The following is a 23,568-nucleotide window of genomic DNA, read 5'->3' as shown; positions in this document are numbered from 1 at the left end:
TGGTACAGCCACACTCCGCTGTAAAAATATTCTTACCCATGTTCCAGTATATGTTCCAGTACCAGATCATTTTCAACGACCCTCACGGTGGGCTGTCCAGAGGATTAATTGGATCCACAGTGAGATGGTAAGTTGGATCTAACATTGTCGGTCACGGAAACTAGAGGGGAGTGGTTTTTCCTGACTGGAAGTCTCTGACTAATGAAGTTCCACAAGGATCATTGATAGGACCTCGGGTGTTTTGTTACATATATAATTGATTTGAATGAAAACGTGGTTGGTGTGATTAGTACTTTTGCAGATGACATGAAAATTGGTGGAGTTGTGGTTACATAGAATATAAATAATACAGCACGGGCCAGGCCGTTCGGCCCATGGGTAGTAGGTGTCGTGGTGAGCTGTGAGCCCATCTGCCAGAGTGCACCGTTACTCAGTGCGCCTCGTTTAGTTGGTCCTCAGTCAAGCTTGCTGTTGGTGACTTGTGGCGGGACGCACTGCTGACAACCGTTCAGCTGTTTAATGTCCTGACCGCCTACTTTATTTATTAAATTTTATTTTGTAAGCTTGAGTAATCTTTTATAATATTAAAAAGATAGAGGTTCCATAAGGCACTGGACCTTTTGTCTTATCTTGTCTTATCAGTGTAGCAATGAGAAGGGGAGTCCGCAACTCGCAGAGCGGTCGCCAGGGGGCAGAGCGGAGCGGCCGCCAACACGGGCCCTCGGACCACAGCTGACCCGCACAGTGCCTGTAGTAAAACGTCAAGCCGGCCAGGGATTTCTCTTCCATGTGCATGAGTGCCGAGGAGATGTTACTGAGGGGATCCGCTGCAGTGCGGAGTTTGTTTGTCCCCTTCTGTCCGGGGACCGAGTGACAGGCGCGCCGCCGCCACAGGCTGGGGCCCTGCTGGAGGTGGTCGTGCGCGTGCGCGGCGCTGTCTCCTTCAGTTCGCCCTTAAACCCGGAGCGGCGGCGGGTAGGTGGCGGCACGGCCCATGGTGGGGTACAGGGGCCCGGGGGTAGTGAGGTACAGGGGTAGTGAGGTACAGGGGCACAGGGCGGGGTAGTGCGGCCCGGGGTGGGGTACAGGGGTAGGCCCGGCCCGGGGTGGGGTACAGGGTGGCGGCCCGGGGTGGGGTACAGGGCGGCCCGGCCCATGGTGGGGTACAGGGGCCCGGGGGTAGTGAGGTACAGGGGCACAGGGCGGGGTAGTGCGGCCCGGGGTGGGGTACAGGGGTAGGCCCGGCCCGGGGTGGGGTACAGGGTGGCGGCCCGGGGTGGGGTACAGGGCGGCCCGGCCCATGGTGGGGTACAGGGGCCCGGGGTGGGGTACAGGGGCCCGGGGGTAGTGAGGTACAGGGGCACAGGGCGGGGTAGTGCGGCCCGGGGTGGGGTACAGGGGTAGTGAGGTACAGGGCGGGGTGGTGGGGTACAGGGGTAGGCCCGGCCCGGGGTGGGGTACAGGGTGGCGGCCCGGGGTGGGGTACAGGGCGGCCCGGCCCATGGTGGGGTATAGGGTGGCGACACGGGCCGGCCCGGGGTGGTGGGGTACAGGGGTAGTGGGGCCCAGGGTAGTGGGGCCCAGGGTAGTGGGGTAGTGGAGTACAGGGTGGTGGGGTACAGGGCGGCCCGGCCCATGGTGTAGTGGGGTACAGGGTAGTGGGCCCCATCCCGGGGTGGGGGCAGCACAGGGTACAGGGCGGACTGGCGGGGTGGGGTGTGTTGGGGGAGGGGGCAGGGGTCCTGCACAGGGCGGTGTTGGGGTAGTGGGGGACCGGGTGGGTCGATGCTGGTGGGGTAGATGTAGGCTCGGGGTGGTGTGGGAGGAGAGGCGGGTGGTCACGGCCCAGGCCTCGGCGTGTTTGTCCGCAAGATGGCGGCGGGGAGGGGAGGAGCGAGCGGTGGCGGTGCCCCGTGAGCCGCAGCGGCTCCGTCCTTAAGCCGGGGGCCAGACAGACAGACACCGGCCCCGGGTTCCCCGCCTCCCGTTGGTTGCTGGAGCTGCGGCCATTGCATTGCTGCGTGAGGGGAGGCGACCGCACAGGACGGGCATGTCCTTCACCTTCCATGGCTCCGGCGCTCGCCTTCCAGAGCCAGTCGGTGCAGCTCCTCCTCAACACACAGGGTTCTGAGCAGCTTGGAGTCAGGCTTCTTTGCAATGGTCTAGCGAGTGTAATTGTAAGCTTGTGGGGCGGGAAGGTGTAAACAGAGGATAGAATATTTAAATCTGCACGATCATTTATTTCAGTAGTGTCACTAGTGGAATTATTAATTTGCAAAATCTGGCCCCTTTTCTTAAGGATGACTCCTTTTAAACGAATTCTTCAGCTCCACTTAAACTATAAGCTTTTTTGAAATAATAGGTTTCAAATGTTTTATATTTTTAATTATTGAAAGTGCTAGAATATCATTATGGGAGAAGGAAATGCATTAGGTTTGAGTACACATGTATACCTGACCGGTTGGGAGGATACTCACTAGGAGTTGTTTTTAGTATCTCCTGATTTGGCTTCCAAATGGGCTATTGCTTTGAGGGAAAGAATGGTTGGTTTGCATCTGGACACCTGATAATTGGAGCATATGTTACAAATCCACACCAATCTTGCTCTTATTTCATGATCATTGCAGCCTATATTTTTACATTCTGTTGGGTTTGGCAGTTCTGCTGATTGGGGACTGGTCACGTCAGCACATTAGATGGGTCCTGTCTGCCTGTTGGTAATTGCTTCCCTGTGCACAAAGTTATCTGTAGCATGAAAAAAACTTACTGAGCTTAATCTTTGTAGGCCCTTGTGCAGTTTGTAAATGTATTTGACAAATCATCAACCCCTTGTTTGCAGAATTCAGTAATATTGTTGCAAACTTAAAACCAAAGTGAAGCTTAAGGATCTAAATTCACGAGAAAATGTTTGCTGAACGGGGCATGGTGTCTGTACGCCTGCAGATTAAATCAATGTGCTGTGCCTGACAGTTAGTTGCTTTGGCCCATTGCTTTCCATGTGTGGAACTTGTAATCTCAGTTGGGTTGCTGCAGGATTCCCATTAACAAGATCAACAATTTTTGGGCATTGCTTTTGTGTCCCTTGTGGCAGCTAGCTTGGTGACAATAGAATATGGTATAGAGGGGTTTGGATAGTGTGTGGATTGATATGGTAGAAGATGGAATATTGTATTCATTTTTAATCTTGCAATTATTAATGTTTGTGGAAGCCATCACATGACATGGAAGATGGTGAAATATTATAGGGGAATCCAACTGTTTTGAGTATTTATTTTACCAGTGCAGGATTCCACTTGTGGCCAATAGTTAAAGTGGTAATTTAGTGTCACATGAAGTCCCTGTTGTGTTCTTATTTGGCATTTTCATTTCACATCCTGAGGCACGGTGGGCGCTTGCTGGGATGTTGCCAGCTCTATCAGAATCATAAGTATTGTTGAGTCTGAAGAGTTGAAAGGTAGGTGACTGAAGGATAGCTTGTTAAATTAAAAAACGTAAACGTGGGAACAAATCAGGCAAATATACGTTAAAGTGAGTGAATTCAGTAGGCAGGAGATGGGGAGTGGGGGAGGTATAATGGGGTAAAATGTTGTATTTTGGTTAATTAAACCATAAGTCATAAGGTCATAAGTGATAGGAGTAGAATTAGGCCATTCAGCCCATCAAGACTACTCCACCATTCAATCATGGCTGATCTATCACTCCCTCCTACCCCCATTCTCTGCCTTCTCCCCATATCCTCTTGACACCTGTACTAATCAAGAATCTATCTATCTCTGCTTAAAAATACCCACTGACTTGGCCTCCACAGCCTTCTGTGGCAAAAAAATCCACAGATGTACCACCCTCTGACTAAAGACGTTTCTCCTCATTTCCTTCCTAAAAGAACGTCCTTTAAATCTGAGGCTATGACCTCTAGTCCTAGACTCTCCCACTAGTGGAAACATCCTCTCCACATCCACTCTATCCAAGCTTTTCACTATTCTGTATGTTTAAATGAGGTTCACCCTTCTAAACTCCAGCAGGTCCTGACAAACGCTCATCATAGGGTAACCTACTCATTCCTACCAGACAGAACTTGCAAAGTAAATGGCAGTGCTGGAGGATATAATGAAGCTGAGAGAATTAGCAGTCCAGGTGCATTGTTCTCTAGTGTTATAGAAAGATGGTGCTAAATACAATACAATACAATACAATATATCTTTATTGTCATTGTACCCAGGGGTACAACGAGATTGGGAATGCGCCTCCCATACGATGCAATAATTTAAGTAATTAACAGCAACCCAACGAAACGAAACAATTGTAACAGTTTTTAGACAGGGTAAAGTGCAAGTTGATCTATGCGTTGTGGCCATCCGGCTCAGCAGGACCGGTTCATAGCAGCTATGACCCTGGGGATGAAGCTGTTCCTGAGTTTGGAGGTGCGGGCGTAGAAGGCCTTGTATCGTCTGCCCGATGGAAGGAGTTCGAACAGACTGTTGCAGGGGTGTGAAGAATCTTTGTGGATGCTGGTGGCTTTTCTGAGGCATCGTGTGTTGTAGATGCCCTCCAAGTTTGGTAGCTGTGTTCCGATGGCCCTCTGAGCTCTATGGACTACCCGCTGTAGAGCTTTCCTTTCTGCCTCCGTGCAGCTGAGGTACCACACAGGGATGCCATGTGTTAGGTGTTTGGTGTTTGGCATGTTTGCCTTCATCAATCACGGTGTTGAATACGAAAATTGGGATGTCATGTTACAACTAGTAAAAGATGTTAGTGGGACCACACTTGGAAGTATTTTGTGTGTATTTTTTGTCATTAGTTGTGGGATGTCATCAACCAAGAAAGGGTGCAGAAAAGATTCACGATGATGATACTTGATCTGAAGGTCTTGAGTTATAAGGCAAGATTAAATTGGCTGTGACACCGTCCCCTGGAGTGTAGGAGTTTGGGGGTTGACCTTGTAGAAGTATAAAACCGTGAGGGACATGGGTAAGGTAAATAGTCAGTTTCTTTCCTAAGGTCAGGGAGTCTAAAGCTAGAGGGCATAGATTTAAAAGATGGGTTGCTTTTACTGCTAATGGACCTAAGGGGCAAAATTCTGAAGTATAGAGTCAGAATTATAGAGCATGGAAATAGACCAAGGTTTCTATGCCAACCAAATTGCCTACCTGCGCAAATCCCATCCCGATTGGCCCATATCCGTCCAATGTCTTTTTGGATATTGTAGCCACTTTAAACAATTCCTCTGGGACCTCATTCCATACCTACACTGTGAAGAAAGTACAAGTTTGGGCCTCTGGTGTTTGTAAAATATCAACCGCCATTCTCTTTGGAAGTAGATTTGGTCTCCTTTCTTTGGATTGCACAGCTTAATTGTTGCTGTGGGGAAAGGATGCTGTTTGATCTGTTCCAGATGCTACGGTCAGGCAAACGCCTCCGCTGTCACGCTGTGAAAACGGAGAGGATGAGACGGAGCTTCTTCCCACAGGCCATCAGGACTGTCAACTTTGATAACCCCAGAGACTAAATTTTTGTCGACACTTTTTGTGCTATGTTTAGTAACTTATTAACTTTATTTATATGCTGTAACTGTAATTATTTTTGTGCACAACCCGCAGGCATTGCCACTTTCATTTCACTGCACATCGAGTATGTGTATGTGACAAATAAATTTGACTTGACTTGACTTGACTTGAGTTGGTTCTTTAATGCAATGCTAGAAGTGGTCCAATATGCTTGCACATTTCTATATCAAGACAGCGTGATTTAAGAATGATCATTCAATGGGATGACATTTGTTTTCTTGCTAATGTCTGTTGATAGTAAATCTAGAATGTTCTGCAAAGGCATTCCCAGTAGTGGTTGTGATTTGCATCCTGGATGTAGTCATCAACCCAGCTTCTCGCTTCTCTCTGACCCTGCCTGATCCAGACTTTAATTCCCGTTCCCCACGTCATTCCCTTGTCTACCGACAACTTCACATCTGTTTTGAAGGATTCTTTGGGCATTAGCAGGTTATTGAGGATGCTTACTTAACTGGTAGCAGCTGGTAACTGGTAGTATTTACTGTCTTTGTCCTAACTGCAGAGAAATGGTTTATTTACGCACGGTCATTCTCAATCAGCGGTACCTCTAGATCACCCTTTGTCTGCTGCACTTCAACCTCTGCACACAACTGGCCTGAAAACAATTTGCAGTTGTGTGCTATACAACTATACAATTTTTACTGCTAAATTGTGCATTTAGTAAATTTGCTTAATATCTCCATTCCTACCTGATGTAGGGCTAATTTCAAGAATTGCCACTAACTCAACTGTTGATGTCATGGAACTGAACAAACTGGGCTTTTGGGGAATTTCCGGGGAATTCTGCAGGACCTTCTGTTGTTTAACATAGTTTTTAAAATGGTTGTCCAAAGTTAAAAACTCAAAACTTGTGGATTAGGTGGTAGGAAATCCTTTTAAAATCCATCTCATTGTGTTTTGAGGGATAAAATGGCACCACTGTGTTTGAGTGACCAAGGAAGTTGATAATTTATATTGGGTGATCAATATCCTGGAGGAGATTTGATGTGGATAACTTTTGCTGATAATTGACTTTAAAAGAATACCATGACCTGAGTCCATTGCAGATAACCAAGTGTGTTCCTGTTGATACCAATTAACTGTCACTGAGTACCAATGCCATTCTGGGCAGGTTTATTTTTAGTGTGCTTGTAAATATTGTTTTGGGCTTAGCCCTGATTTGATTTTAAAACTTTTTTGGCATGCAAAATCTTTGTATAATTATTTTGGGATTAGGGATTGGTATAATCAAGTAAAATTATTTGGTTTATCATTGAATGTTCTTTGCAGATACAATGGCCATACCTCCATCATATGCAGACCTTGGCAAATCAGCCAGAGATATTTTCAACAAAGGCTATGGTAAATATTTCTACACGCACACTGTAAAAGATAGATCTGTTTGTATGTATGTGGTTGGATCATGTATCATCAGTTAAAATCTAGAGGAAAACCATTCAGTTACACTTTTTTACCTGCTGTAGCATCTATTCATGGGTCGTAATCCATTTGTTTATTTTATAAATGTTCACCTAATTTCTTTATAAATTCAGGACCTTGTTACTGTTGGCCATATTTTTTATACAATGCATTCAATTGACCTTCATTTTATTCCCACATCTTCTTTTTGTTCTTTAACTACCAATTTGTATAACCCGAGAACCATTTTTCTTGCCTGCTCTTTCAAAGCCATTCATTATTTTTGATTTTCCTTCAACCTGTTCATTAAATGAGGCTAGAAAGCTTAGATAAGCTTGGCTGCTCTTGTTCTGGCTGGGTCATGTGTTTCCCAGCTATTCACTAAACCACTGACCCAAGGTGATTTATTTTCTCTCTCTATTTCGGAAGCAGTTCACCTTTTTGTAAATGATTATTTACTTATCTGAGATGGAGTTTATCTGAAATGGATAAACGGCCCTTAATGTAGAATGCTTTTGGATATGTTTTGGGTGTGAGAAATTGCATAATCGTTATACCGTTGAACAATGAGTTAGCATTCAGTAAACAAATTGGGTTGTTTTTTTGAACGAATAACATTCTTTGACACTACTTACATATGTTTGAATTGGCCCTTTCTGATGGAGTATAGACAGATCTGTGAAGGGAGTTTAAGTGATGCGACTCTACTGGAACCTGGCTCTCTAACAGTGTCGTTGGTTACAAAATAATTTCTAATTCTTTTGCTTTAGTCAATTTGAATCTGATTGTAACTTGTTCCTGAACAGATCTTTTGCAGTATAATACAAGAAGTGGCAGATTTTAAAAAAAAGTATGGACATTGGTGTAGACACAAAATGCTGGAGTAACTCAGCGCGACAGGCAGCATCTCTGGAGAGAAAGAATGGGTGACGTTTCAGGTCGAGACCCTTCTTCAGTCTGAAGAATATCTGAGTTACTCCATCATTTTGTGTGGACCTTCGATTTAAACTAGCACCTGCAGTTCTTTCCTACACATAGACATTGGTGTTATCATTCCAGACGCCAACTTTAAACAGTTGTATAATCATACCTTGTGGTATCGCGATAGCCTTGAATGTGTAGCCCCACTTACTGGCTGACCGAGATGCTTGCATTCGCCTGTTGGTGTGTTATTGCTTGTAGTTAGTTTCAGCTGCATAAGGGTTGGCCATTTCAGCCTGCTTGTGTGCTTGTGGAGGTTCTGTTTCTCTAGGGTGATTCCTGGCTTGTTTCAAGCAGTTTGCACACATGGAACGGGTATTGTACTGAATCAGTCTTTTGGTGTAAATGTTCAGATCCTTCACAACAAGGGTCCAGCCATTCAGGACAGAGGTTGAAACAACTTCATCCAGAGGATAGTGAATCTTTTTGAGTTTTCCACCCAAGCATGTTGTGGAGCTTGGTGGTGAATATGTAAGTTAGACATTGCAATTTTCAGACTGTAGGAGGTTCGATGGGTATGGGGTTGGTGCTGGAAAGTAACCTTGATGCTAAAGAAAGTCAGGGAAGGGTCCCGACCCGAAATGTCACCCATTCCTTCTCTCCAGAGATGCTGAGTTACTCCAGCTTTTTGTGTTTATCTTCAGCATGATATTGAATACTAGATAGGATGAAAGGCTTGGTATTACTTGTACTCATCCATAACGCTGATTTAGAATTGTTACATTTAAACATTTGTCATAACAGATTCAATAAGATCTGGTTATAGATAAGGCAGTTGATAAAGTGTCAGGCAGTGTTCAGGGCCCTGAAACTGAGAAACTCCCTACCATTGCAGATCGTTTTCCGTTCGAGAAATGGAGACAGTGGCCCAGTAGATCCTTTTTGGTGTTATTGGTCTCTGTGATCCAACTTCCTCCCATCTTGTAACCCCTTTATCGCATCTTTCTTTTCCTGTCTGCCTGAGGATATTCTGGCTACTTTGTGCTATTCAATTCTGCTCCTTGGTTGTTTCAGGTGACAGAAGGTGTCAGATGAAGAGAATGCACACTTCTGTTTATTTATGGCTCTTGATTTGATGGTCTCAAGATCTTGTAAATGGAATCATCCCAGGCTGTTGCATCTTTTGATTATAGAGATATTTATCGGCTTTATTCTTTGTTTCTTCATTCTTTCTTCATGGGTATAACTTAGTATTTTGTCTAATATCAAAAATGTTTACTGGTTTTGGGGCAGTATATGCTGGGTTTTTTTTGAGGAAGTAATTAAAAAGGTTCAAATGGGCAAAGCCGTAGACATTGTCTTTATGGATTTCCGCCAGGCTTTTAATAATGTTCTGCATGGTCGGCTGCTCTGGAAGGTTAGATCGCACAGGACCCAGGGAGAGCCAGCTGACTGGAAGCTCATGGAAGGAAGTAGAGGAAGGTTATTTTTCAGACTGGGGCTTGTGATTAGTGGTGTACCTCAGAGATTGGTGCTGGTCCTGTTGCTGTTTGTGGTTTATATCAATGATTTGGATGAGAATGTAGAAGGCATGAATCGTATGTTTGCAGATGACACTAAAGTGGATGGTATTGTAGGCTATGAAGATGGTTACCAATAATTACAGCAGGATGTTGGGGAGGTGGGCTGAGGAATGGCAAATGAAGTTTAATGTAGATAAGTGTGAGGTGTTCCTTTTTGGGAAGTCAAACCAGGGAAGGACCGACACAGTGAATGGCAGGGATCTAGGAGTGCAGCTTTTAGTTTCCCGAAAACATGGTCATAAGTAGGTAGGGTGGTCAAGAAGGCTTTCGGTACATTGGCCTTTATCAGTCATTGCCTGAGCTCTAGGGAGAGTTTGAGCAGGCTTGGACTTTATTCTTTGAAGTGCAGGGGGATGAGGGGTGATCTTATAGAGGTGTATAATATCACAAGAGGAATATATCAGATGCATGCACAGTCTTTTACCTAGAGGAGGGAAATCAAGAACCAGAGGACTTTTCAGGTGAGAGGCCAACCATTTAATAGGAACCTGAGAGGCACAGAGGTGGTGGCTATATGAAATGAGCTGCCAGAGGAGGTAGAGGCAGGCACTATCACCATGTTTAAAAGACATTTTGACAGATAAATGGATAGATTTGGAAGGATATGGGCCACATGCAGGCAGGTGGAATGGGGCATATGGTTGGTGTGGGCAAGTTGGGCCAAAGGGCCTGTTTCCATGCTGTATGACTATAAAGTCAAATAATACAATTCAGTTATGGATTGTTTCCATGTTAAAATCTTTTCATGTTGTTAACGGGGATGTTTTCATCGCCATTTTGAATTGAATGTCATGAAAATGCAACGGCTTGTTCTGACTGTGTGCTCCTATGTTCCAGGTTTCGGTTTGGTAAAACTAGAAGTGAAAACCAAGTCACAGAGTGGAGTGGTGAGTTTAATTTACTACTTTCTTGCCAACAGAATTGGTTTATTTGTCCCTGGTAAAGTATGTACTGTGTGATTATATTAGCTCACAATGTTCGGAGGTGGATCTTCAAAGAAAAAATGTTTTTTCAAGGAAAATGTGGTCATCCATAAAGAACTGGTTGGAGGATTAATCTACACAGCAGATTAATCTAACCCTAACCCTAATAACAGTCGGGTTGAGAGGTCTTCCCTTCGTTGTGTTCAGGAGTACAGTGTCTGGCCCTTTCAGTAGGCCAATGCAGGCATGGTCCTTCACTTTTCACCTCCTGGGATAGTCTGTTTCGTCACCAGTGGGCCCACTGTCACAAATGCATGAAACCTTCTCTAAACCTCTTGGGCTCACACCCCCAACTGTGCCATTAATATTAACCCAGGGAACAATTGGTTGAGTGATGAGTTTAGAAGGAAGTGCTGAATGAAGCATCGGCACACTAAAAATAAACCTTTTCGCCCCCTCACCTTAAACCTGTGCCCTCCTGTTCTTGATTTCTCGACCCTGTTCATTCACCCTATCCCCCTCATGATTTTATACACCTCCATGATGTCACCCCTCTGCCTCCTTCGCTCTGGATTATTGTCCTATGTAAGCAATGGAGGAGGAATAAAGAGACCATAAACTTTGGCTTGCTCATTTTCAGGCTCCGGCTACGTACCATATGTTTTGTGTGCCTTGGTGGCATGATGGTTCCTTCCAACAATGTTTCCATTCAAAGTAATTGTTCTTGAAGAGAAGCCAGGAATCTTCATGGATTCCTTCCTCCCCCCCATGTGGTGAAACAAGTTAAGGTAATGTGTTTTGGTAAACGACACATGCAGCAATAGGACATTTTGAGCTGAGAGGTATTCCAGAAAGATGTGCTCCATGTCCTTGTAGAATGGAATGCGAGTGGTTATCACTCATAACTGGCCCAGTGTAAATGACTGAAGATGTTACACAGTGGGTAGATATGATTCTGCAGAATTCATCAATTAAGTTGGTCTGTATTTACAAATAATATTGAATGCCCATTATTTCAAAATTTAACAGGAATTCACAACTTCTGGATCTTCAAACACTGAAAGTGGAAAGGTGTCTGGCAGCTTGGAAACCAAGTACAAGTGGTCTGAATACGGCCTCACGTTTACGGAGAAATGGAACACCGATAACACTTTGGGCACAGAAATTGCAATTGAAGATCAGGTAATTATTCATTTTAGTTGATGACAAGTTGAGTTGGAGACAAGAGGCTGCAGATGCAGTAATTTGGAGCAACAGTCTACTGGAGGAACTTGATAGGCTGAGCATCATCTGTTGTGTGGTGGGGCAGGAATCGTTGACATTGTATGTTGAAGCCCTATTTCAGCACCCCTATTTCCTCCCCATGAATGTTGTTCGACCCACTGAGTTCCTCTAGCATATTGGAAATTTAATGAGCGAGTGAGGGTGGAAACAAAAAAATTCTGGGCTGAGAGTTTACCTTTTTGAAAACTGTTGGTGCCAGTGTGAACATTTGCATGGCACAACTCACCAGCAGTGCTCATTATCGCGAGGAAGAAAGAGTAGTTGGGCTATTTTTTCAACAATACACAAGTGGGCACTTTGTCTCCATGTCCCTCATCTAGTTACTTTTGTTTACTTACCTGTGATATTGGGCACAAAAAGAAATGTATTACACCCCATTTATCTCCAAAATTGTGACTTGAATGTTGGGTTGTGCACTGAAACAGTGTTTGTTTTGCTTTGCCAGCTTGCCAAAGGTCTGAAGCTGACATTTGACACCACCTTCTCGCCTAACACAGGGTAATTCTAGCACTGAAAGATATTGCAGCAGCTTTGTTTTCTGGTGTCAACAGGATGCTAAACTTTCGTACTTTGCCTCCACAGCAAGAAAAGTGGCAGAGTGAAAACTGCCTACAAGCGTGAATATGTCAACCTGGGCTGTGATGTGGATTTTGACTTTGCAGGCCCTGCCATCCATGCCTCGGCAGTAGCTGGCTATGAGGGTTGGCTTGCTGGCTACCAAATGTCTTTTGACACAGCCAAGTCAAAACTCACCCAGAACAACTTTGCAGTAGGCTACAAAACCGGAGATTTCCAGCTACACACTAACGTGTAAGTTATGTTAATAGAATGATGCTTGCTTAGGTAAAACTCTTGAATTTTGGCTTTGGCAGCGAGTTATCTTTTTCTTTTCGTTATTGAAATCGAAATCTTGGTCTGTAAATGAGCAAATGCTGCTTTTTGGATTATCCATGAATCAGCTAAACCAAGTGGTTACTTTACCTGCAGGAATGACGGTGCTGAATTTGGCGGATCAATCTACCAGAAGGTGAGCGATGGTCTGGAGACGGCAGTGAACCTTGCCTGGACCGCCGGCAACAACAGCACCCGCTTTGGCATTGCTGCTAAATACCAGCTCGACTCCACTGCTTCCATTTCTGTGAGTGCATCTTTCTGGTTTCTAATCCCTGTCATTTAAATGTAATTCAATATTTTTGTCTTACTAACATCTACTGATCTCTTTCAGGCAAAAGTCAACAACTCCAGCCTAATTGGAATAGGTTACAGCCAGGTTCTTAGGCCAGGTACGTCTCCAGCTGCTTTATGTGTTGTAAGACTGCTGCGATGCGTAGTTAGATGGGTTGGATAACTGTAAAATGATTGGAGTGGGATTTCTGTAGAGCTCATTGAACCCCCCCCCTTTCCTCTGGATTCAGAATAAGTGCTTGACAGTTGCAGCTTTGTTCAACCAGCCCACACTCCCCTCGTCACCCCTCAGATGTTTAATAAAACCCAAACTGGAAAATGAGCTGCCAATCCCGAGAACATGAAGATGAATGTCTGGAGTCCCTGAAGTAGAGCATGTTCCACAGCTTGAATGTTTCTGCCTGTCTCTTAGCTGCTTTATCACATTTCTATGCCCAGTAAGGCTGAAGGTTCCAAGTTTGTGAGGTGTTTATCGTCAGTGAATGTGCAGTTAGTGTAGATTTCACAGTGACATTGTTGATGGGTAAGATGCTGTGTCCTATCTCAGCAGGCTGATTTCTACGCTGCTAATTGTACTTACCTGCTTATTCCCCTCTTTGCTGAAGTTGACAAAGGCAGGAGAGAAGCTTTAAACTGGAGTTGCAGCTTGCAGTGTTTGACTGGTCTGGTGAGGTTGCACTGCGCTGAGAGCTGTGTAGTCTCATCATTGCCTTCTGCCAGAGATTTGGTGAACAGGAGCTTGATGCAAAACTGCTGCAAAACATGGCACTGTTGTGTTTTTAACCACTGGCTTGTTGATTCCAGGGATAAAGCTGACACTGTGCACCCTGATTGATGGGAAGGGTTTCAATTCTGGTGGTCACAAACTTGGCCTGGGTCTTGAATTGGAAGCTTAAGATGAGAACCTCGGATGAAAAGGGATATCAGAAGAAAGCAACGTTTGGCCGTGACGTGTAATTCCAACTTGAGCAACAAGCTTTTCTGGAAAGAAAGTTTCAAATCAACCGCGCACCTGTATTTTTAGAACTTTAATATTTTCATCTGTTCTTTTGTGTGAAATTGGTTCTCTAGAAGGTAATTCAGAAGTCCTAGATCACTCATCATTTAAAATGTATTTAACTGTTACGACAACAACCTAAATAATGAAAAAAAAGATACAAACAAGTGGTGACTGCATGGTTCCTGATTTAATGTCTATCTTGAGACGTGCTACGTCAGTTCACCTGCAATTGGATAAATTGAAATTATCCAAATTACACTTGAAACATTTTATGGATTCTGTGTAGCAAAAATTCAAACTATGTTCGGTATCCCAAATCCATACAGTTGATGCTGAATGATAATAAAAAAATCAAATACAGTTGTTTATCCCTCTTGCTCTTTTGTGTAACACTTGAAGCTGCTACAACTTCCCCAGGGGAGTGCAGTAGGTCACTTGGTGGCAGTGAAAGGAAATAATGTTTGCATTTCTCCAGCTGTTGCTCAGCTGTGTGAAGGAAGCACTTGTCTGGAGAATTTCTTGCAGCTCCATGTTCCAAGGGAAGTAGTTGCAAAATAATATTAAACTATTGTAGTCTGATCACTGCAAACTCATATGTCTCTGCTGCTGCAGCATTGCTCTGTGGCTGACAGTGCATTCGAGAACAGGAGATGAGCTCTTTTGTGCTGGGTGTGGGGGAAAAGCAGGAAGTGTCCAGGGGGTCTAAATGGGAAGACTTGTATCCTCTTAAATGTGGTTTGTGTTTCAATTTCCACTTTTTAAAATGACTGCTGATTATGATTATTGCTTAAGAGAAGGAACTGGATTAATTGATAAAATACAAAAAGTTGGTATATGAAAGAAAACTAATTGTAGCCAGGATGCTCGTAGCTGCGTAAATAATGGTACTTTCTGGTTTTGTTACTATGCTAAATTCAACAAATTGGTCAGTATCGCAGCTTTGCAGAGCTAACAAGGAAATAGTCTTTGAGGAAGGTTGTTTGTTGGATGAGCACTTGATGTAACTTGACACCTCTGTCATTTCTCTTGCAATTGATTTTGCCCGGGCAAATTCAGAAAGATTTTACGGTTTAATGTTAGCCCATTAATAATTGAATAGTCAGCAAATGAGACAGAAATATGCTCTTGCTAGGAAATAGGCTTGATTACTCTTGGTGTGGCTTGGTCAGTTGTTTTAATCCTAAATGAGCATTTGTTTGGCTGTAGTTGAGCAGGACGGGCACCAGAACGAGTATTATACTTGTACTGTCGTGCTGCTGTTTGAGGGTGGTACCCGTAAAACTACATGAAAATCAAAACTGCTGACAATAGAAATATAAAATCAAAACAAATGCCAGGAATGCTCAGCTGCCTGGCTTGCATGTTCCACTTTTACAGCAATAAAGTTTTGACCTTGTAGAATGATTAGTACTGTATATTGCTTTTCCATACGTCTCTTTGCCGATTTAGATCACTTTCAATTGACTATTGTAGTGTTAAAGCTGACATTTGATTAATCTGGAAAGTAATTAATTTAATAATCGAGGGTGATGTCCAGTTCATGCCTTGCTGAATTAACCTGGATGTTTATTGGAATAAAAAAACACTCCCAGGCAGTAACATTGCCATAGACACAAGAAAATAGACACAAGAAAATAGACACAAAATGCTGGAGTGATCAGCAGTCCAGGCAGCATCTTGAGAAAAGGAATGGGTGATGTTTCGGGGCAAGGCCCTTCTGTCTGAAGAAAGATCTCGACCCGAAACATTACCTGTTCCTTTTCTGCAGATGCTGCCTGACCCGCTGAGTTACTCCAGCATTTTGTGTCTATCTTTGGTGTAAACCAGCATCTGCAGTTCCTTCCTACACGGTGACATTGGTTTTGTTGTTATGGAACACCATATGGATTAAAGTGTCGGCAATAGTCTGAAGATTGCCTGCGGCACATTGTGGGTGTCGCTCAAGATTCTTAACAACGTAGCGGAAAGTTTCTGTAAACAGAAGGTGGGGCTGGGGGACTCAATTGTCCAATTTCTTTAATTTTCTGTTCCCTTGTACTTTTTATTCCCGACTCCATGTTGCAATGGGCTGGGAGTGTGAAGCAGAATCCTATGTCACTGGCAGCTGAAGGAGCCATACTCCCAGAGAACACTGACATCTCTAGTTCCCACCTGGTTGAGCAAGGGGCTGGGGTTTGTTGCCTCATGGGTTTTGGACATTACTGCCGTGTGGAGGCCTCTACTGCCAGGAAACGTCAATATTTTGCCTGTGACACTCCGCACGGCAAATGGAGGTGGGCCTCAACCGAAAGTTAAATCTGTGGTGATGAATGTAATATCGGTTCGTCTGCACAAGCAATGTTATACGTTGAAAGCCAAGAATAAAATCCTGGACACAAATTCAGTATTTTAGAATCTTGTGTTTGGGCATGTTGGTGCATCTATTACAATGGACAATGTTCTAAGACTAGTTTCACTATCCTGATTAAGTTCATTGTTTGTATGCTTCGTTGTCACCTTCCCCTCAGCCAACAATGAGTAGCATCTGCTTGGATCTGTCGTTTTCACACCTCGCCCTTCCATATCTCTGGTTTCCCTCTCCCCTGACTCTCAGTCTGAAGAAGGGTCTCAACCCGAAACGTCACCCATTCCTTCTCTCCAGAGATGCCTGTCCCGCTGAGTTATACCAGCATTTTGTCTAGCTTCAATGTTCTGAAGCTGTCAGTGTGAAACTGTGTTTAATGAAGGGGAGACTAGCATGTAGTTGTACTGTACTGCTGTTTCCATGGACATTTCAACAGGATCTGTGCAAGGTGTGCAGTTGCAATGGTAGCCCTGGTAGCAAGTATTTTGGCAGCTCCTGTAATCAGATGCATTGAGGCAGCACAACTGCAAACATGAATTGTCACATGAGTGAATGGGAACTTTGGTGTAAATTATTTCTATTGAGCAAAGGTGGGCATATTAAGTCCTGTTCTTGGCCATCTTTTACTGGCAGTGAGTTTGCTGAAGGGCCTAAAGTTTAATTTCTCTTTCATTATTTGGATTAATTTGGCGTTACCATTGTGTGTCTGAATCGGGAGTCGTCTGCTAATGTTAAGTGTTCCATTTAAGAACCTGAACGTAACACATGGAATCCTTTACTAAGGTCCTCCTGGAAAGGGTCTGTTGAAATCCAGATTTGCCTGAACTGTGCTTCTATTTAAGGAATGATATATATTAAAGATTACACGCTTAGGACGTTCTAAATCCCGTGACGTAGGATTTCTGTGGAACATTATTGATGCCAATGAAGTTCTCATTTATTGCACCCACTGCACCTCATGATCACGTGTTAGTGTAATTAGGAATTTGTAGTAATTAAACTATGAACGATTAGAAAATATTGTTAACCTTGTATTGTTAACTTTGCCCATGTCATGTGCCTTTACCTAGCTTAACAATGACCAATAAAGAACCATACATAGAGCAGAGTGGAGGTATTTGTGTAACTTATTGGTTCTATTTGCTTTGCCATACATTGACTTTTCATTAGACGTGTCACTGCCTTCTGCTTCCTGCACAAACACGGGCACATCACTGAGGCAACCTCTGCCAGTGAGTGGGGCTTCCACACTCTGCAGTCCATGTCACCTCTGCCATGCTGTAAATGTGCTTTTGACATCTCCTGATTCTACGCTGTGATATTGCTGGCTGCTGTGCTGCAGTCCTCAGCTTGCTTAAAGCCCCCTGTCCTCGCTTGCACGGTCCCACTCAACTATGCCTGATTTAAAAAAAATGTAAATTCATCAGTTCGCACCGTTAACAAAATGGGAACACAAAATATCTGGCAGGCAAGATTAAGGAATATCCTAATGGGGCGGCACAGCTGGTAGAGCTGTCGCCTCACAGCACTGGAGACCTGGGTCCTGACCTCGGGTGCTGTCTGTGTGGAGTTTGCATGTTCTCCCTGTGACCACCTGGAATTCCTCCAGGTACTCGGATTTCCTCCCATGTCCCAAAGGCACATGAGTTTGTGGGTTCATTGGCCATTGTAAATCTCTTCCCCCACCCTCCCTGTGTGTAGGGATTGGATGCAAACGTGGGATAACAGAACTAGTGTGAACGGGTGATTGATGGTTGGCATGGATTCTGTGCCAAAGGGCGTGTTTCAATGCTGTTTCTCTTAAACCAGATCCAAAAATAATTTTAAGTGCATGAAGTGGGGGTGGGGAGACTCATTGCTCAAGTATCTGCATAATTATTTGAATCACCAAGGGAGAGAAGGCAATGGGCTAAGTACTGGGTATATGTGTTGGGAACTTGATGAATGGCAAGGACATGACGGGCTGTTAATGTTGTATCACACATCCTCTAACGGCTCATTTTAAATTAGCAACGTTCGGATCCCTTCACCTCTGCTCACCACCTTCCACTAGGATCCCGCTGTCATCAGCCTTTTTTCCTGAACACAGTTGCCGTGGTTCTGTCTTCATCAGCCTTTGTCACTGGGTCTGAGCCTCTGGCTTTTGCTCTCCTATTACCGCACTACAACTTTGTCTGCCTGCATTCTGCTGCTCCTCTGGCCAGGTAAATTATTAATTTCTTCTGGAGTCGGGATCCCACTACGTTTACAATAGCCTTGACCATTGCTAGGCTTCCCATCCTTCCTGTGTTGGGGTGACCAGAACTGCATGCAACATGGCAGAGGTGACCAAACCAAAGTCTTAGAGCTGCAACATGACATCCTGCCTCTTGTACTACATGCCACAATTGATGAAGGCAAGCATACCATATGCCTTCTTTACCACTCTTATCTGTCTCCACTTTCAGGGAGCTATGGACTTCAACTCCAAGATTCTTCTGGATTTTACTGCTTGATAGATTTGCTATAGCCTTATCCGGCTGGGTGATTTGACTTTATTTAGATCATTAAGTGTGTGAGGGCCTGCCTCCATCTCGGGTCAAACATTACAGGCACTCCCCATGAAGAGGTTTCTTTTTGTTCACTTCTAGATGGCTTGCTCCCTATACATTTAAAATATCTCTGCGTATATGATAGGCCTATCAATCTAATTTCTTATGAGGTTTACCTTCCATTTCCTTTATGCAGCTTCCTCGAGCGAGCAGCTTGGTGTGTTTGCATATTTCAGGGTGCATGCTGTTCTACACCCTGCCTTTCCCTCAGCTGCATAGAGCCTTGGTGTGCCCTCAGTGTTTGCTCCTTTGTCCTGGGCTCTGCCCTTTGTATTCCAAACGATATCTCAGTAACTGGATAGGCCCCAGCCGGAGTACTGTGTGCAGTTCTGGTCACCAAGGGGGTGATAGTATGGAGAGGGTGCAGAGGAGATTCACCAGGATGTCGCTTGGGATTATCAGTCCCAATTACGAGATGAAGCTGGATGGGCTGGGTTTGTGGAGTGTACAAATCTAAAAAGCGACCTGGTGGCAATGTAGAAAATTATGTGAGGCACAGACAGGTGAAAAAACCTGTCCCTGTTGCTAGGGTGCCTGAGACCAGAGGGCCTGAGACCAGAAGCTGAGGAGCAGGATGTTTAGAGGTGATCATTGAGAAAACAAATTCACCCAGGTGGTTGTTGTGATTTGGAATCCCTTCAGGGGTGGTGGAGGCAGAGATTTGCCCAGCATTGGACATGTGTCTGGATAAAGATTTGAATTGTCAAGGCAGCTAAGGCTCTAGACCAAGAACTGGTAAATGGTATGGATATGGTGAAATCGATATGGTGGACCAAAGGGTCTAATTCTATGCTGTATGAATCTGCTGGTGGAGTCAGTGGACTTAGTCCACTTGGATTTAGCATGAATCTCACCCTGGACACTCCCTCTTCACTCCCCTCCCCTCCCATCAGGAAAGAGGTGCAGAAATTTGAAAACACATACCTCCAGCTTCAGGGACAGTTTCTTCCCAGCTGTTATCAGGCAACTAGACTGTCCTCTCATCAGCTAGAGAGCGCTCCTAACCTAACTACCTAATTGGAGACCTTTGAACTATCTTTAATGTGACTATTGGACTTTTTATCTTGCACCAAAAGTTATGCCCTTTACTCTGTAGCTGCACAATGTGAATGGCTTGATTGCAATCGGTGACTGGATAGCATTCAACAAAAAAGCTTTGCACTGTAGCTCGGTACATAACAGTAATAAACTAAGCTAAGCTAAACTAAACTAGTAATGGCGGGGGATAGAGTTCCATACAGTTAGTGCCACAGGATTGCAGATCACAGAATAAATATCATACGAGCTTGGAGAACTATGTTCATTATGAAAATACTATTTCATGTGACTGAATACTTTTCTATTGAATCCAGTGTGAAGAGCTGATCCCAGTGATCTGTAAATGTTCATCCACAGAGCAGGCAAGAGCATTGGGTAAGTGGCATGGATTGAGATGTGGACTCTCTGCTTGGTTAGACTGCAATTTTTTTCATCACTGCATCCTTTTTGGTGTGAAGTTATCGCGTGGTTCTAGAGTGAGATGGCGTCCGATTGTATAAAATGCTGTGTGATCACGAATGGAACTCCTATCCTCTGAAATTCAGTCTACTTCACAGATTTTTAAAAATGTTTGGTCTAGTGGAGATGATGTCCTATTTTCTTTTCTAATGTCAACATAGTTAGGCTGTTGTGAAGCTGCTCAATGAGAAAACGCTCCATGTTAACTCAGTGCCTTGGGTTTGTGTGATGGTAAGACATTGTGTCCATCACCTTGTGCAGTCCCAGTGCAGTCTAGCAAAGTAGGAAGAGTAGGCGAGCAAAGTACGTGCTGGTTTGAGTGTGCATGAGCGAAGGTCGAAAGTGATCTGGGTGTTGACATATGCAGGAAAAAAATGCAGATGCTGATTAAAATCGAAGGTAGACACAAAATGCTGGAGTAACTCAGCGGGTCAGAGACATGCAATGCTATGTCCCATTTAAAATGTCAATTTATTATGGAGCAACTATTGACCGACTGAACTGTGGCAATTCTGGCTGAAAGCCCAATTCTCCCTGGGTGTGTTGCAGAATGGCCAAAAGGTGATGTTTATTGGTCAACTTAGAGGTTTGAAGGCGGACCAGAGAGACAACTCTACTTGTGTTCAGTGTGAAATGGTGCAGGAAAGAAAGGACTGTCATGTTCTTGTATTGCAATACTGATTCTGCTTAAAGTGCAAACAACATTGAGACCATGAAGATGCATGAATGCAAATCATTCTTTAAACAAGGCTTCAAATCAAACCATTGCCTTTCAATTGGTTGACCATGTACAGTAGCTGATTGAGAACTAAACTTGGAAAATTCACACAAACGCTGATCAACGCTGAGAATAAACTACGAGATGCAGTCGTGGAGGTGACTTTGAAGAAATAGGTGGAGATTAGTGAGGAATGTTGCAAGGCTATGAACTGGACAGAAATATATCTGATGCTATAATCCATGATGGTTGATGACATTGTGGATGTGCCACCAACAAATGTCTGTTTCTCTGCATCATCATTCGATGGAAGTGAAAGGACCTGTGTGGTCTGTGCTTTGTAACCGTAGGATTTACCCGCCCAGGTGACTGGTCTGAGGTGAGTCACGTGTACAGAATCAGGTAAAGCATTCATTTTACTCGCTGAAAATAGTTTAGTAACATTAAGTTAGTAATTTGATTTTAAATGTCAGAACTCAGACAATTAAAAACCTGAACAGAATTGGAAATAGTAGAATCAGTGGATGGAAATGTGAAACAGGACATGTTGGCTTTGCTGAGCTTCAAGCTGCATTACAAGAGACCCGATGGATGTGTGGACAAAATCCCTGCTGTTTGATCACCCCAAGGTCACTGAGCTGCCTTGTAAGACATTTAAGCATGGATGAAATAGCATTGGAACAAAGGGTATAAGCAGCTAATGAATTTAAGGTGTTATGTAAACGAGCATCTGCTCTGGTTTCCAGTATTTGATTGATGAGGGGGAAGCTGAAAGCAATGATACCAATCTGAACGATGTCCTCCTCCACAGGCAGAGGTGTAGCCAATCATTTAATTATGTTCCTTAACTACATTCTGATCAAATGGTGTGTTGCCCAATGGCGGGAGTTGTGTTGGAGGGAGGGAGTGACCAGTCCAGGACAGTCCCAGTTGATGAACTGATTGTGAATGTCTCTAGCCCTCTGGCTGTAATGTCAGGCTGTGCACTGGAAGCAGCGACTCAATAGCTCACACTTGCACAACTTCCTCAGTAACATGCTCAGCGTTAGCCTGCATGGAGGCATTCTGTAAGTACTGCAACACCTGATGTTCATGTAATGTGTAAGACCTTTACTAAAGAAAGAAAGGGTTGTTTTGCAGCGTTGTGCTGTGATGAGCAGGTCAGATCTTCCATTTGTGACAGTTTTTGATCTGACCACTGAAAGCTGCTCCTTTCCCCACGTTACTGTGCAGGAGAGGGTGGTGCAGGTTTCAAGGTGTCTGGTAAAACTGCATGCCTTTCACTAGGTGAATTGGCAGGTATGTTAGGTCATGTCAACTGGTGGGTGATGGCTACTGGTTAACAGTGTGGGCTCAAGTGGCTGTGGCCAAGTAGAGTGAGAGAATGGGCAGCTGGAGCACATTGTGGTAAATGCGAGGATATCCACTTAAAGCAGAAACTCCAGAAATGCTGAGAATTTTCTAAATGGTCAGAAATATTGATGGTCAAGGGACTGATGTTCTGGTACGCATCACTGAAAGCTAACAGCATGAAAACAAGCTTCCCCTGCAATCAGTCTGAAACATCATCTATCCACATTCCCCAGAAATGCTGCCTGACCTACTGAATACTCCAGCACTGTGTCCTTTTGTGGATTGAGCAGCACCTGCTGTTCTTGTTTCTGTAAAGCAAGGAGTGTGTTGGTCTTTAAAGCAACAGTTGAATACAAGTATAGAGCTGTCATAAACTGTGTCATAATATAGTGCCTTGGTGAGACGAGTCTTGTGCACAGTTATGGTCTGGTTGCCTCCAAATGGATGCAGTTATTGGAGGAGTGCTGAAAATTCATCAGGCTGTTCCCAGGAGTTTAGACACAAAGTGCTGGAGTAATAACTCAGTGGGTCAGGCAGCATCACTGGAGTCAAAACGTGAGTGACGTCTTGGGACGGAACCCTTCCTCAGACTGACCCAAAACGTCACCCATCTTTTTTCTCCAGAGATGCTGCTTGACCTGCTGAGTCACTCAAGCACTTTGTGTCTCTTTGGTATAAACAAGCATCTGTAGTTCTTTGTTCATAATTGTTTGTCTGATGAGGGCAGAGAGTAAGTTAGACCTGTTGACTCAGTCTTCACAGTGGCAGAGCTCCTATCGTGTATGGACTGCACTGAGGTTCACCAGAGATGGCACCTCTGAGGGGGTCTTTTTAGCTTCTCCACCAAGAAGATTCAATGAGAATCACCGGGATATCCAGGAGCTAATTCATGCCTGAAGAGGCAAGGGGGACAGATTGCATCTGATGCCCTTCCCATGCTTTAAATAACCACTCACCCTAGTAATCTTCTCTGTGCACTTGCCCACCTCGAGTCTGCTTCAACTTCAAGACCCTGTTTAGAATCCACATCCTGCCTCTCCTAACCCCTCTCAGCCTGGACACTAGTGAAGCAGTCTAGGGGTCTAGGCTCTCCCTTGCACAGCGGCACTTTACAAATCTAACCAATTACATCAATTCCCCCCTTCCCCCCCCCCCCCAGCACATTAATGTCACACTGAGGCACTCCGGATATCAGATTGAAGTGTCT

At 44.3% G+C, this 23,568-nt stretch overlaps 1 protein-coding gene across 1 annotated transcript; it reads left to right on the top strand.

Annotated features, from left to right (window-relative positions):
- Nucleotides 1-835: 835 nt before the first annotated feature.
- LOC144610060 (non-selective voltage-gated ion channel VDAC2) lies at nucleotides 836-17,304 on the top strand. The gene is made up of 9 exons (XM_078428571.1): nucleotides 836-975; nucleotides 6,834-6,905; nucleotides 10,304-10,353; nucleotides 11,419-11,571; nucleotides 12,119-12,171; nucleotides 12,256-12,483; nucleotides 12,661-12,811; nucleotides 12,899-12,956; nucleotides 13,663-17,304. The coding sequence occupies exons 2-9, from the start codon at nucleotides 6,839-6,841 to the stop codon at nucleotides 13,752-13,754; spliced, it is 852 nt and encodes a 283-aa protein (XP_078284697.1). The 5' UTR covers nucleotides 836-975; nucleotides 6,834-6,838; the 3' UTR covers nucleotides 13,755-17,304.
- The last annotated feature ends 6,264 nt before the right edge of the window (nucleotides 17,305-23,568 follow it).

The sequence above is a fragment of the Rhinoraja longicauda genome, chromosome 35 (assembly GCF_053455715.1).
Source record: "Rhinoraja longicauda isolate Sanriku21f chromosome 35, sRhiLon1.1, whole genome shotgun sequence".
NCBI classification, from domain to species: domain Eukaryota; kingdom Metazoa; phylum Chordata; class Chondrichthyes; order Rajiformes; family Arhynchobatidae; genus Rhinoraja; species Rhinoraja longicauda.
The sequence above is the reverse complement of the archived record's forward strand: the minus strand, read 5'-3'. Positions and strand labels throughout refer to the sequence as shown.

Bases quoted from the DNA above. Each gene is read 5' to 3' on its own strand.
- LOC144610060 (XM_078428571.1), top strand. From the start codon at position 6,839: ATGGCCATACCTCCATCATATGCAGACCTTGGCAAATCAGCCAGAGAT. The intron at 6,906-10,303 runs GTAAATATTTCT...CCTATGTTCCAG, and splicing joins TATTTTCAACAAAGGCTATG to GTTTCGGTTTGGTAAAACTA. The intron at 10,354-11,418 runs GTGAGTTTAATT...AAAATTTAACAG, and splicing joins CCAAGTCACAGAGTGGAGTG to GAATTCACAACTTCTGGATC.